The sequence below is a fragment of the Helobdella robusta genome (assembly GCF_000326865.2).
Source record: "Helobdella robusta unplaced genomic scaffold HELROscaffold_7, whole genome shotgun sequence".
Taxonomy (NCBI): Eukaryota; Metazoa; Annelida; class Clitellata; order Rhynchobdellida; family Glossiphoniidae; genus Helobdella; species Helobdella robusta.
Window position 1 is genome coordinate 1331446 of NW_008705398.1, and position 16327 is coordinate 1347772.

A 16327-nucleotide genomic window follows, 5' to 3' on the forward strand; every position below is an offset into this window, starting at 1 on the left:
TAAAAAGGTTCAATAAAGAAAGTTTCTCTAATTGTAAAATTATTAACCATTTAGCACGATCTGAAGAAAAATGGTTTTTTTTCAATTCGAACTTAGTGGTAGCGATTTTATTTTGGTTTAAAAAGTGGTTCAGTTACCGATGTAGCTGCTAGGTAGGCTACTCCATGAATGTTGTGACGCTACTCCGCTTTTAAAAACCCGGCCGTGAGAAATGTTAAATATCTGCGTTTGTTCTCTGAAACCCTTCTGATTCATTTTTATTGCCAGACTGCATTCTGGAAAATTTTTAATTTCAGCTCGTTGGATAGTCGGTTTAAATAAATTTCTCGTAAAACGTTTAACGTGTATTAGTTCTGTATAAATATTCTATTCAAAAATCTTGGCAAATGACCTACCAACTGAGCTTAATGGTTCAAACACACTAAATGTTAAAAATTAAGGATTAACATTTAAAAGAACGTTTGGCAATCGGAAAAAATCATGAAGACGTGAAAATTTACAAAATGCAAATTTTTTCCAAATTTATTATTTCATCTAATTATACAAACATGAAATGTCTAATGTAGAACACTGAACACTAAAATTTTTATATAAAAAATATCGTTTAAGGTAATTAGCGATCACAAGTATTTCCATTGAATTATGATAAGCTATAATTAAATGTTTGTTTGTTTGCTGATTTTAGAGTTTAAAACAAAAGAAACAAATTATCATGATGTATTGTATATGTTGTATTGTATTGTCTTGTACATGTTCATATTTTTTCATGTTCATGTTCAATTTTTGAAACTGTGTGAATATGTTTGACATAGATAAATGACGCAGAAAGTTAAGATGTCGAAGTTGTTGAATTTGGTTAAGACGAGTGGTCTGATGGCACAAAGCTGTGCCGTGTTTTCATATCATCAATAGATAAATTGTAAATCTGAAATAATTTTTAAAAAATGAATTTTTATTTCAAACATATAGAGTCCAATATTTAATGAAGCAAATTTCTAAACGAGTTATGAAAATTACAAGTTCAAGTTGTGAATTGTGAATAGATAACAAAGAGTTATTGTAAACTTGGACTTTGTCTAGAAATGCTATTGATCTTTGCTCTTAAATTTATTTTCTTTCCTTTGTACAACAACAGAGAAATTGCTAATATGTACCCGTTGTAAAATCCATATACGTATTTATTACGTACGCCTTGTAAAATCCTATCCTATAAATGGGGTACAGCCATGTCTTACAACCTCAGAATTGTTGCTTCAAAACTTTGATCAAATCGTACGCGTACAAGGTAAAGATTTCATTTTTTGTGATTTGAAAACTGTTTGAAATTTTTAACTTAAAATGGACAAAAGAATTAAAATGGAAATAAAGAAAGCGGACGATGTTGATGGTTCGAAGATGGTAGTGTTAATTTCCAAAACAGGCGGACGTTTCGAAGTAGATGAGGATATATTGCTTCGAGCCAGCGGATATTTCGAGGGCCTCGTAAACAGTGGAATGCGAGATGCACGCTTCAAAGAACTTACACTAGAGTTGATGTCGGATGAGAGTTTGATCGAAATTTGCGAATTTTTGTCAAAGCTACTAAATGATAACAGAAATAATGGTTATCAGTGTACGAAGTCGAAATCATACAAAATGCTGAAAGAGGGATTGAAAGGAGCATCGTATCTGCAAATTTGTAGCATGATTCACGTGTACAATGACTTGCTGTCCAAATATTTGTCAACATTTCCGCGTATATTAAAATTTGCATCCAAATACATGTTGCCTGACGTTTTGAATAATGTCCGTGAGTACGTCACGGAGAATTTCAGAAAACTTGGTATGACATCCAGCGTGTTAAAGTTGGCACCGGATGACATTTGTTACCTTCTTGAATCTGATTTTTTCAATGCAGAAAGCGAATTTGATATCTTCAATTTCGTTATTCGTTGGATATCTGCCGATGAATCAAGGAGACAACATGCAGAGAAATTGTTAACCGGGGTGAGGTATGGTCTGATGACAACCGGCGAATGGCAGAGAAGTAACGAAATACTTGATGAACTCGAGCTGAACATTAACAAAAAGGAAAAGGTTGTGGAAAATTTCCGCTCAGTTGGAACGATATTTGCTCTTGGATCATCCCCTTTCAAAGTCAGTATTTGATGAAATGATTTATGAGCCAAATTTTGTTAGTTTTGTTGAGTTGTGGATAGGATCTTGCTGCATTCAATACTTTCATATGTGATGCAAGAACCTATCGCATCTGTAATTTACGGAATCTATAAATCATTATTACTATTACGTTATAAATTTCCATAATATAAATTTTTTCAAAGTTATTTGGCTATTCAAGTATTTTTCAGACGCTATTTATTTTACTTTAATTTACGCTTGTCTTGTCAAACATTTTCACTTTCTCGTGAGAATTCCACTTCTACCGTCTGCTTTCAAAAACATCTTTGTAGGTTCATGTTACGTTAAATTGTACATCTTATAATCGGTAAGAAATTTAATTCAATTCCCTGCAATAACATAACATCAATTTTCAGGACGTTCAGCCTCAAGTACTCTCGGTTTATGATTTCATTAAAACGTTTGAGGAGGAAAGGAAAGATGCCAGATCAGATTCCGTACAGTTCAGAACTGCCAACAGGCTGGGACCACTTGTGCCATGCTGTAGATACAAAGTTTGCATGGTAGATAAGTGCTTATATTTGGCTGGCGGAGGCATTGTACCCCAGCGCTTAACGGATGAGATCCATGTTTTCGATCTCACCGACTCAACCTGGACACAGGTTAATTAGATTTTAATAATTTCTTTTTTAGCTTATGAGGTTTTGAGTTTAGGTTAGAAATTAAACAATTCGATAAGTCGGATGATAAAAAACGCTTCACTTTTGTTTCAACTTCAAATTAATAACTTTTAAAATATCAATCCAGTGCTCCAAAATGAATGTTCCAAGAAAAAATTTCTACTTCGGTGAAATGAACGGACACCTGTATGCTGTTTCCGGTCGCTCGTTCATTTCACTCACTGGAACAGTTGAAAAATACGTTCCTCGGGAAGACAGGTGGCTCATGTCGGCGCCTCTGCCAGTCGAGACTTTTAATTTGGCAGGTTTGTTAATTTCTATCTTTCATTGTATTTCATACCACAAAACTTGCTATTAATTTTCTGTTAAATTAATTATCTAATAGTCTTAAAATCGAAATTTATTTGACGGTGACTAACTTAGCCATTTTTTTAAACCACAGGTTGTGTTTGCAACGGCAGGATGTACGTCAGCGGCGGTTTGAACGCGCACGGAACGTCGAAGCAAGTATGGCGGTACATTCCTGATGGAAGCGAATGGACGGAAATGGCTCCATTGCTGAATGAACGAATGGACCACGTTATGACCACCTTGGGAAACAGATTGATCGTAATTGGGGGCAGAAAATGTGATTTCGACTCGGAGAATGTGATGGTTAGTGTTTTAGCTTTAGCCTACATCACATCTAGTCACGTATTTACACTTTTAGTTACACATTTAGTCACTTTTTTAACGTAAACCTAAATTTTTAAATTTTACTTTTTTTTGTTTAAAATTTATCTCCTTTATAGCTGATTGTAACTTTTTATAATGTGATATTTTGTATGAAATTTGATGTTAAAATTTATTTAAACTGTACAATTTAATAATCACTATAAAAGTCAGGAGAGGTTTATGATTCTGAAGCTGATCAGTGGACACGCTTGCTGACGTTGAAGAAGCCTGCCATTAACTCCGCATTTCTCAACATCAACGACTGCCTCTACCTATTTGGAACTGAGAATTTTGAAAGTGATAACTACTTCTTTGTCTCGTCCTCTGTTGAAACCTTCGTTCAGAAAATTAATTTGAGCAGGTGTTTGCCAAAGAATACTTATGCCAACAACATCGATAATAATAACGAAGGAAATTATAATGATGGCTGTCAAATCTTTAAGTACAAACCTGACCAAACAAACCCATACTATTTTGTCGGTGTAATGATTAGGTCGAAAAGTATTTTATGGTGATTTCAACTGCAGCTGATTTTCAATTTATTTATTTAGTACAGTTTCCATGTTTTCATTATTTTGTGATTTAATCTATTTTTGCAACGATTGGAACATTTTTTCATTTTTGTACGGCTTATTTTTTGTAAACCATGTGACAACACTTCATGGTATGAATTTGATTTTTATAACGTAAAATAATGAGCATGACGATACAATGTAATGTTACTCGCCTTAATCGAAAGCCTTACTTCAATCGTCATATCTTCCGAAATCACATTTTTGTTTGAATAAACAAGTGTCCAGATCAAGAATAAGATATGAAATAAAACGTAGTTAACTTACATTTTTAACGTTAATCGATGTGTTTTACAATTCGAGCTTTACAATTCGAGCTGTACAATTCGAGCTTTACAATCAATCAATCAATCAATCAATCAATCAATCAATCAATCAATCAATCAATCAATCAATCAATCAATCAATCAATCAATCAATCAATCAATCAATCAATCAATCAATCAATCAATCAATCAATCAATCAATCAATCAATCAATCAATCAATCAATCAATCAATCAATTAATCAATCAATCAGCTTATAAAGCGCTATTTCCGCGATGTTCAACAGCGCTCTCCAATGAATTTTGAAAACAGATGGGTCTTGAGATTCGCTCTGAACTTCGCAAGTGATGGAGAAGTAGTCAGAGAAGTAGGTAGAGAGTTCCAGAGAAAAGGATGTACAACAGAAAAACTAAAAAAGAGTGGTATATAATTTTGTTTTCAATATCCAACATAAAATAATGAAAAAGTATTATACACTAAATCACATCAGCCAATGATTGAACTATACAAATGATCCGACTCAAGCGATAAGGCAGGAGTGGAACAGTCAGTCAGCCATGTTTTTCAATCTATCCAGCACAAATTCTAACTGTTGTAAAACAATAGCAATTAAAATGATCAATTTAAAAATATTTTCGTTAAAAAATTATTATTTATATTTAAAATTTGTCATGAAAACTCATTTTTTTCAAAAAATATCAAAAAATCATAAAAATACAAATAAACCTAGGTAGGTGAAGTGGGTACTTACACTGGCGAACCAAGGACTGCTAGGTGAATAAATGCCGAACAGTTTTGAAGTCGTCCTTATTTGATCCTCGGGGTTGATGGCGTGCAGGTGCAGATGTTTCACGCTACAAAATGGAGGCCAGTGAAATCCTAATCTGGTGATTTTGTGTAGGCACCTAATGGAAACCTTATCCTCAACTTTAACGTAATAGCATATTAATTTGATGCTTGGATGCTATGTTTGGAAGCAATGCTGCACTCTTTATTTAGTGTGCGAGATGGCTTGAGACTTAAACATCATTGAATCAGAATTTTGGCAAATATAATACAAGAGTTTGGATACGACGGAAGCTGAATCATAAAAAACTTGAACGGGTCAGGATCATATCGGTGAAAAGGAATGTATTATTAAGTATAAAACCGTGTAGAAGCTATGATGTGGAGGATTTTGTTTTATTTTAGTATCGTAACTGTCAATCATGTGAAGTTTCAAAAGTAGTTTTATACAAATTACAAGAATAAAAAGAAAATTTACTTTGTCTTTTCAACATCAGCACCTTTTTCTGTTAAAACTTTCCTAGCTATTTCTACCAATTGTTCAACTGGTCAAATGAAATAATTAATATTAGAAAGTTTTTAAATCTAAAACACCAATCATACTGAATAATTTTGCTTATTCTTAATCAACTATGTTTATGAGATTTTGAAAAAACTTTCAAAATAAATAAATAGTTTATTAAAATTTAAAAGTAGCTAAATGTAAATTAATTTGAAGCAATAATATTTGATGTTATGTAATAATAAATGAAGAATTATAAAAAAAAACTTTTTACTTTTAACATAAACATCCTACAAACAATATTCTAACAAATTTGAAGCAGCTTTGTGTGGAACAATTTTGAACAGTGAGCGTTAAGAACTATTTTCATGGTAGCCTTCATAGCAAACTAAAATAACAAGCAATGTTACGCTAAAGTGAGTTCAGGGCAGATTACGGACAATTTCTATTAGACATATCTATCCTTTATAATGTCAGCCTTTAATATTATTTTCGGTATCATTAAATGCGTTTTTAATCGGTATCGAATTGTATCGAAATGTTACCGGTGCATTGGTATAAGGTTCTTACTAAAAATATTGAAAGAGAACAATTTCAATACGAGTCGATAATGATGCAAACATCAGATAAAATAAAATTTTTATGTTTTAAATGATGTTGGGTGAACAAAAAATTCAAATCAGTTACGTTCACAAAACGTGATAACACACGTTAATGTGCACGAATTTTTCGATACTTGCAGGCGGATGGACGCAAGCACTTTATCTAGTTCGGTTTTATCCAGTTTTTTTTGTTTTAAAAATATACTAAAGTTATTAACACGTTTAGAACAACAAGCAAATAATCATGAGTTTTAGTGGATAAATGGTTTTTCATTATCATCGTAACCGAACGAACCACGTACGTTTTGACCGCCAGTGCTCGCTCGCTCGATTACATTAAAATCTAATCTTTCTACGCGAAAACTTATCTCTACATCTGTGGTCAGTATTTCTACATCTGTGGTCAGCATCTCTACATCCGTGGTCAGTATCTCTACATCTGTGGTCAGTATCTCTACATCTGTGGTCAGTATCTCTACATCCGTGGTCAGTATCTCTACATCTGTGGTCAGTATCTCTACATCTGTGGTCAGTATTTCTACATCTGTGGTCAGTATCTCTACATCTGTGGTCAGTATCTCTACATCCGTGGTCAGTATCTCTACATCTGTGGTCAGTATCTCTACATCTGTGCTCAGCATCTCTACATCTGTGATCAGTTTTGAGACTCCTCAGGCATTGACGTTCTACGGAAGTCATTAAACAAAAGTTCTACGGAAGTCATTAAACACATGGACAAACGCACATAACATCAAAAAAAATTTCACACAGTTAAAAAGAAGCATATCTTCGAAACAATGACAATAGTAGCAACGACCCATTTACAAATTCAAATAGGTAAAAATTTAATGCTAAAACTAAAACCACAAATATAAATATGTAGGTCTCGAATCGGTTACTTAAAATTTGTAATGAAGTTGAATTTAACTCAAGTACTAAGAAAAATGGCACAGACGTAGATAGCAGTACGACACAAAACCACCATTAACTTTTTCTGACCGTGTAACTACAACAATACTTTTGTAACAAAGTTATGAAAAGTTTTAGGTCAAAGTTAGAGGCCATAAAAAGAACTACATACAGAGGAGACTTCTGATTCTGCCCAACGAATAAAATGATCATTTTGAAAAAATTTCATTTTTACCCATTGGTATATCTTTTTTAGTCAGAACTTTGGCATTTATGATGTGCTTTTTCGGACAGACGAGGAGGTGATGGGTTGAGGCAGGCTTGATGTCACTGAACACGGCGTAGTCATCATCCTAATTTTTATTTATTTCATTATTTCATTTATGAATTTGTATATTTGAAAAATATTAAGGTTATTATTATATAATTATAAGCATCATAAATATAATATAACGGGCGGCAAAATGGGGTAATGGTTGACCGTTAAAGTCTGAAATGCCAGGCACAGATTTTGATTGCAATGTAATAAAAATAATTGAATGAATAAATAAATAAATAGTTGCATTATCTGATCAGATTATCTGATTTAATGTAATCAGACTAGTTTGATTATAATGATCATGTTTTATTTTAGTTTGATATAAATCAAAAAAAATAATTATTAGTTTATTGGCCGACTATTGTAAAATAAACAAAATTACCAATAAAACAAACTTAAATTGTAAAATTAAAACGGACAACAAATTGTACGACATAATTATGTCTGAAATAAAAAAAAATATACAAAAGTAATAAATAACCTGATAAAGCAAAGTCGTTTGATCATCTTGGCCTCTTGTTATTTTACAAAAAATGCAATCCTTATCATAATCCATTTTTAACTGACAACAACAACAATAAAAAAGTGAATCATTCAAAAAGCAGGTACATATTGAAAAAATACTTCATCAGGTATGCTACATTCTAAAGCATATTATTTTTATTTTATATTATGTTCAAATTGAAAAAAAATTATATAGTGCATAAATACTGGGTTTTATATTATGTTACTTTAAGCGAAATTAATAATTTTCCAGCTATTATCATTGACAACTTGTTAAAGATATTTTACTCGAGATGTTTTGTACCAAGAAATATGGTGAAATCAATATTATATATAATTTTTCTATCTTTCGTTCATGAAACTCATTTATTTAAGTTTAAATGAATGACTCAGTCCGAAAAATAACAGCTAAGATGAGAACGTCATGCTTTGCTTGGTGTATGTTGGTATTACCTTATCTTATACGATACTAAAAAATATAATGGAAGCAAGCAAGAACACAAAGGATGTCAAACATAGACCAGGATATTTAAACGGCTTAGGTTCAGATACCTAACCAGTAAGTGGTGATACATCGAATATAAATGACGACGTGAAACCATTCCAGGTTGCGTGCTTAATTTCAATTCCTATCTGTAATACTAATTCGGTTAGTTTCATATATACTTTATATATATTATATATATATAGGTTTTGATATAAAACTGTTATATTATAATTACTGTCTTTATCATTTTTATTATTAATGTCAACGTAATATCGCAATCGTAAGTATTCATGTCATGAACATTTTGTTGTTGTTGCTTCTGTGGTTGTTGTTCTGCTGGTTTCATTTTATAAATCTATATCATGGATATATAGCCATGATCCATATCAATGGAGATCACAAGATTTATTGATACAAATGAAAAGCCATTGAAAAAGATAATGAATAGAAATATTTTCAATTGACTGACAGAAAGGTACAGGTCAAATCAAATTTGTAAACAAACAATATTCCACGGAATGATTTCAAAAATTTTTAAGTAGATACATTCTAAATGCTTGTTTTTTTTGTTAAAAACAGTATAAAACAAGTGCATACATACACACATATATATATATATATACATGTGTTTACATATATACACACACACACACAAATATGTGTATACATACATACACACACACGCACACATACTCATATTACGATTTAATAAATTATATAATATGTTAGTGCCGATTCATTTCTTCAAAGATCTTTTTTTTAATTATTTTTATCACTATTTTTAAAAGATTCTTTATAATAATGATGAAAAAAATTATATAAACGAATGAGACTATAATACAAAATATAAATGACGGATATTTTCTAGAAACAGATTTAGCTAGCAATTTAATCGGATTAATAACATCAAATAATTTAATTAATTAATTTAATTAATCAGTTGCTTTACAGTTTACGCTATGGTAAATTAGCACAGCAAATAATAGTATTTGATAACAGTATAATTAATTTTAATATAATAAATAAATAATAATAACCAGAGGCGGCCATGGGGGGTAGCGAAAACGTGGGTGTTTCTAATTATTTAGTAGTAGTGTCCCTAATTGTTTATTGAAAGTCTCTGTAATCATTTAATGAAAGGCTTTTAAAGTTTATAGTTTTGAACCTCAGAGAGACATAATTAGACTTTTAAAAAAGTTTGTGATAACTATTTCTAGCTAATCCAACAATTTTTTTAGTGTGTCTCCACTGAAACCAATGTTTTTAACAATTAATCAACAGAAAGGTATTTTAAATTTACGTTATATTTTATGTGAAGGCTCCCCTTTTAGGCGGAAGTCCCGTGGCACTATCCCCGCCTGTCCTACCTTAAATAACATAGTATAACAAACATTTTTTATAGTGATCCAAAAGAAATAAGTCTGTGACAGGACGAATCTGAGACTATTTTTTAACATCCTACTTCTGCCAAGCTGTTCGCTCCCATATGTATGACTGTACATTTTTTAGTGTTGAATACCATCTGCCAATCCTCTGCCCATTTGCATATTTCTTGCAAATCGCATTCTAGAATTTCAACGTCTTCATCGTTGTCTACAACAGCGCATAATTTAGTGTCATCTGAAAATTTTGAAATTTTATACTTCATTCCTAGATCAATATCACTGATGCATATTACAAATAGCAACGGTACTAATACGGATCCTTGAGGAACCCCACTTGTAACATTGCTCCAGTTTGAAAAACTTCCCCCAGCACCACTTTCTGCCGTTTATCTTTTAACCAGTTAAAAATCCACATGAGTGTGTTTCCTGTACTTCCATTTGCCTCTAATTATAAGGCCAAACGTTTCTTTGGTATCTTATCGAAAGCCTTAGCAAAATCCAAAAGCAAAATCTACAGTAACACTATAATATGATAATACAAATTGAGAAAATATTATAGATGTGTTATTGCTTAAATGCTGATAATAATGAAATAATAATGAAAGAAGTTTTATAATAATGATTTAGCAGCACAAATTGCGTAGCAGATATATGTAGTTGACTAATTAATAAATAAATTGATGCATAATCATTGCATTATCGTCATCAGCGTTAATGTTGTTGTTAATATTGTTATTGTCGTAATGACGTCATGATCTTTAAAATTATTATAATTTTTATTATCTTTGATATCTTTACCGTATCGCATAGGTCACTATTGACAACAAGATTCTCACGCCAACGTCACCCTCGTTAAAAACGCCATCTTAGTCGTCATCGTCAAAATAATCATAAGCATCATTACCATGATCAATCACATCATCGTCATCGTCTTCATCGTCAAACTCTGACAGGTTCTTTCCTCATGTGAGCAGTCCTGAATTGGTGAGATGTGGATAGAAAGTGAGGGGGATGTGGGTAGAGATGTGGATAGAGATGTGGATTGAAAAGTGAGAAGGAGTGAGACGTAGAGAAGTGAGTAAGATGTGAATTCATTATACGGAAAATGAAATTATTAAATAAAATATTTTAATAACATATCAACGTTGCAAATCAACCAACGAACAACCATACAATACAAACACATACAATTATTATTAATATATCGCCAAGTAAAATTAAAAATTTTCATCAGCACTCCATCTTCAAAAAGAAAAAAAAAATTCATAAAAATGATTTAAACAAATGTGTCTTTAGGCGTCTTTAAATTCCATGAGCGATAATCACAATTGACGAAGTTCGTCTGTCAGTTTATTTCAAAACGTCGGCAAAATCTCTATTACCAGTTTTTAAATTTGATTTCAGTACATACAATTTATTTGAATTGGAAAACCTCAATCGCTCATGAGTTTCCAGTAAAGAAATTTGTATGCATTTATCGGACATGTACCTAGGAACGAAATAAATGATTTAGGCATTTAGACACCCTAACCCTTCATTTAGAACAGGATTCTTTGCTTTATAGACAGCCAACGCAACTCCCATAAGATTGGAGAGACATGGTCAAACCTTGAACTACCGACAATAATCTTTGCAGCTTGATTTTGTGTTACCTGCAACTTCGAAATTTTTTTATCTAACATTCCATTTAAAGGACAGTTGCAATAGTCTAATCTAGTGTTGATGAATGACGTAAGAGCATCATTGTTTAGAATCTTTCTCATCTGATGAATCTGGCGCAGATTGAACGAACAATTCTTAACCAATTCTGAAGTATGTGGGCCCATTGAACTGATTTTGTAGCCTAAAATTGTAACAAAGCTTATAAATTCAGTTCTACACCCACCAATGTTAACTGAGGAAGGTTCAACCTGTAATATTTGTTGCCATCTACCTTTCAATGTAATCTGGTTTTTTCGATGACTTTGGACAAAAAAAAGACGAATTCGAAATTGGTCTAAAATTTTTAACATGAACTTGAACACACCACACTAACACACACACACACACACACACTAACAATGCAAACAAATAACACACACTAACAATGCAAACAAATAAGCCAAAACAAACAAACGAAAACGCGTACGCACACACACAGGCACAAACACACATATACAAATTTTTAATCGTAATTTTATTGTGGGTGCGTAAAGATTTTTATTGTAGCAGGCCATAATCTCTCCAAACTGCTCTCAAAACGGTTTCAGATGTTTTGAAGATGTCTTAATGAAGTGATTCTGAGCACAAATAACGCACTAATACACAAATACACACACATACATACAAACACACACACACATACATACACATACACACATGTACACAATTACACAAACTCTTATAAACACACAAATACATACACACACACACACACACACACACAACAAACCTATTTAACTTTCTTTTCTGCCTCTTCTTAACAACAACACAAACGAAGATGAGCACCAACAAGACAGAGGCCCCTACTATGATGGCCGTCAGTACCAAGTAGGTCTGATCAGTGACTTTATCTGTGGTAATGATTAATTATTTATTTGTTTTAATATATTATTGGTTTAATTATTCTGAACGAATGCAAAGGTGGACTTGTCTTGTCCTTGTAAATACGTGCTAATATGAGATATACATGTAATAAATATTCATACAATATATACATATATAGATATATGAATTTGGATAGCAACAGTTTTATTAAATTTTCAAGATGAACTTGGATAATAATTCTATTTTCAATAGATTTGACAATTTCCAGAAAATTCTATTAAGGAAAATTGAAAAAAGCACACTTTGTATTGATTAATGCCTGCAATTCGGTAGAATTCATACACAGCTATATATAAATATATATGTTTTTACAATATTCTATAAATTCTACCAAATGTTTGGCGTAAACATTCGGTAGAATTTATAGAATATTGTAAAAATTATGGTCTATTACCAATAAATATATATGTGTATATGTGATATATACAATCGCAAGCTTATGTGACATGTGGTTGATGGTCGCCAATATCCAGAAAGGAGATAACACACGAGAGAGAAGACGAACTAATAGTACTAGTATTAATATGATTTATAGTAACAGTGATACTAAGAAAGGTAGTCGGTAATTTTAGTAGCAGTAATGATTAATATTAGTATTATTAGTGTAAGATATGTTCGCCAACCTAAGTTATCTTTGATTTCGTTCTCTTTTCTCACTGGATAAAAAAATATTTTGGTGATTATTATTATTATTATATTAGATTAATAGAATTTTATAATTATTTCATAATTGATATTTGGTATTTGGAGTTAAAAAATAAAAGGATGTTCTCATGATGAGACTTATTTTTTTTATCTCAACTTACCCTTAACATCAATTGTTATGTTATGAGATTCGGTTCTTGTAAGTCCGTTGAACGTATTGTTGGCCGTGCATACCAGGTTGATCGTCTATCAAGCATTCATTTAATCAATCAATCAATCAGTTAATCAATCAACCAATCTACCAACCAATCAATCATTCAACTAATCAATTATTCAATCAACCAATCAATCAATTAATCAATCAGCTTCGGTTGATTGGTCAGTCGGTCTTAATTAGATTTTGTCGATACCATCATATTTTTTCATATCTAATTATAAGAATTTGAATCAACCATTGAATAATTTTTTTTCAACCCCCTCTCACGCACGCACACACGCACGCACGCACGCACGCACGCACACGATGACAAACTTGATCTGCCCATGAAGATTGTATTTGTAAGGACTTGGATTTAGTAATCCCCTTCACGGCAAGGACCGACGCGGTGCCAAAGTAAACTTTGGGCGGCGGGTTGCCCCTCGCCGAACATTTGATTTCCTCTTTTACAAAGAAAGTGCGTTTGTTCGGTTCAATAGTCAAGTCTCGCACGAAAACTGGATGCATTGATCAAATGATTACTCGCGGTTATAATTTATGATACACTAAAAGGTTTGATTGATCAATTGATTGAAATAAGTATGTTGTGGTAATATGCTAAAATGTTTTATTGTTTGGTCTGTAAGATGTCCCCCTTCTAACGGACTAACATTGGACTTTCATGATCCCCTCGCATTCTTCCACCAGTCCGTTTCCGTAGGTCATTTGGCAGATGTGCTTCACCTGGTTGTCGTTGGAGCTGGCCGTGAAACTGACAACCTCAGTCGTCCGCCTCACCTCCACAGATGACCTTCCCTTCATGATATTTTCCTCTTTGAACCACCTCAACTTCGGAAGCAGCTTGCCGGAATGGTTGGCCAGGCAGGTCAGTTCCACCGTAACATTTTCCGTTACTTCGAACTCGCCTTTACATTCAGGGGGACCTAGTATTTTCAATTTTTCTTAGTGTTAATACTCGTTTTTGCTTTTAATGACAGGAAACTGAATACTAATTACGAATGACTAATGACTAATAAACTAATTTCAGTTTACATGTCCTCCTATGATAATTGATAAATATTTGGAGTTTTTTGATTTGAAGTTTCTATTTTCAAAAACAACGTTTTTTAGGGGTTTACAACGCTATTTCTCTTGCCTGTAACATAAAGAAGACGCCATGAGGTGTCAGAAATATTTTATAACATTATATATTATAAAGATCAAAAAAATATTTCTTAAAAATTAAGAAAAAAAAACATCCACTCACTAACTAACCGAAAATAGTCAAATCATAACTCTGCCTGAATGTAACATTGCCGTCAAGCTCAACAACGCAGAAGTAACATCCAGGATCGTTGTCCAGATCAAGTGAGCTGATTGTGAGACTAAAGTCTGAAAAGTCGATCAAGTAATGCGCAGATTTCGGGTGATTCGGATTCGGATTGAAGTCGGTATTGTTAATACTCGAAAATATCAGAATCGGATTTTCGTCGGTGTTGTAGACGGTGTCGTACCAGTATACCGAATGAGTAAAGGGGTCGAAAGTGGTGGCCCCTCTGCAGCGCAACTTCACGCTGCCTTGGACGAGACCGCCTACCGTTTCGGTGTTCTCCTCGTCAATGTAGTTGAGAATTTGGGAGGTGGCTGTGAGAGGTAAGAATGGTTTTATGGGATAAACAAAAAAAAAAAAAAAAAAAAAACAGGCAAAAGTAACTCCCATTTGGATACAAATACATAACCAGAAAACACCTAAACAGTCTCAAAACAGAAATCATTAATTTTTTTTCTCAAATTATTCCACCATAATTTTATAAATATCAACTTCAACGATTGGAGTAGTAAAACATTTAAGTAGTAAAATATGAATAAGAATATTATCATGAAAATATTAATCAGATGAATAATAAAAATAATTAAAATTGTAATAATAAGATAATGATAATAATAATAACAGTTATCAATATTATTATCGCTGGTAACCCATTTAACATTCTTGGTAATAAATTGCCAGCGGCATTCTATTTTTTCATCCTCATTTGTCTGTCTGTACACACACACGCACACACACACACGTACACACACAAACAAGCCGATACACATCCTTACTTACACACACACTCACAAACACACAAACCCATATACATTCTTACTTACACACACACACGCACGCACAAACACACACACATACACACACATTAGTATGTAGAGTATTTTAATAAACTTATTTGATTAGGTGATTATGTTTTCATCATTATGGTTATTATTATTATTATTATTAAAAGGTTAACCAAAATAATAAAAAAACAAAAAAAACTAACTTGTTTTTATTACGAAGAATATTATAGTAAAAAAATCCATGGTTAAGCACTTCACATATGTAAATGTCAATCAATCAATCAATCAATCAATCAATCAATCAATCAATCAATTAGACGTTCATTATCAACAGAAGAGAAAATTAACTCATCAATCAGCCAATTATCCAACTGATCAGTTAATTAAAATTTTTGTTAAAATTTCAAGCTATTGACATTTGAAAAGATTCCTAAATAAATATTTTTAATATATCAATAATTATTAATTAATTTCTAATTATGACAACATTAAAGTCGTTAAGTATTTTTAACCACGGCAATAAAACTAAACTACCATTAAATTAAATAATTAATTAATTGATTGATTGATTGATTAAATAATTGATTAATTAATTATCGAAGTCATTTTTTTCTTTTTATTATTGCAATTAATTTTTATTTTTACCCATCAAAAACCCTTCCGACACGGTTTTCTAACTTGTTTGAGGGGAAAATGTTGCTATACACATCACGTTAATACATATACATATATATATATATATGTATGTGTGTGTATGTGTGTGTGTTTGTTTATTTGTGTGTGTGTGTTGTGTGTGCGTGTCACCATCATCATCGTTGTCGTCATCATCATCATCATCGTCACACTTTATTCCTATTCCACTTAATTTGCCTGTGTCTTCCCTTCTCTCTCTCTTTCTTACTCTCTCTCTCTATCTCTTTCTCTCTCTCTTTTTTATCCCT

The 16327-nt window shown here is 32.2% G+C and overlaps 2 protein-coding genes across 2 annotated transcripts; one reads left to right on the forward strand and one right to left on the reverse strand.

The window, feature by feature from the left end:
* Nucleotides 1-1275: 1275 nt before the first annotated feature.
* HELRODRAFT_189564 (hypothetical protein) lies at nt 1276-6905 on the forward strand (the record flags this gene model as incomplete). Its single annotated transcript, XM_009030735.1, has 7 exons — nt 1276-2136; nt 2535-2780; nt 2926-3103; nt 3241-3452; nt 3680-3873; nt 4663-4717; nt 6627-6905. Exons 1-7 carry the CDS (start codon nt 1339-1341, stop codon nt 6903-6905), a joined length of 1962 nt encoding a protein of 653 aa, XP_009028983.1. The 5' UTR covers nt 1276-1338.
* A 3878-nt stretch (nt 6906-10783) lies between these two features.
* Nucleotides 10784-15629, reverse strand: HELRODRAFT_164759 (hypothetical protein; the record flags this gene model as incomplete). Its single annotated transcript, XM_009030736.1, has 8 exons — nt 10784-10820; nt 12276-12396; nt 13054-13086; nt 13237; nt 13608-13789; nt 13943-14215; nt 14547-14915; nt 15590-15629. 8 exons carry the CDS (start codon nt 15627-15629, stop codon nt 10784-10786), a joined length of 1056 nt encoding a protein of 351 aa, XP_009028984.1.
* Between the last annotated feature and the right edge of the window lie 698 nt (nt 15630-16327).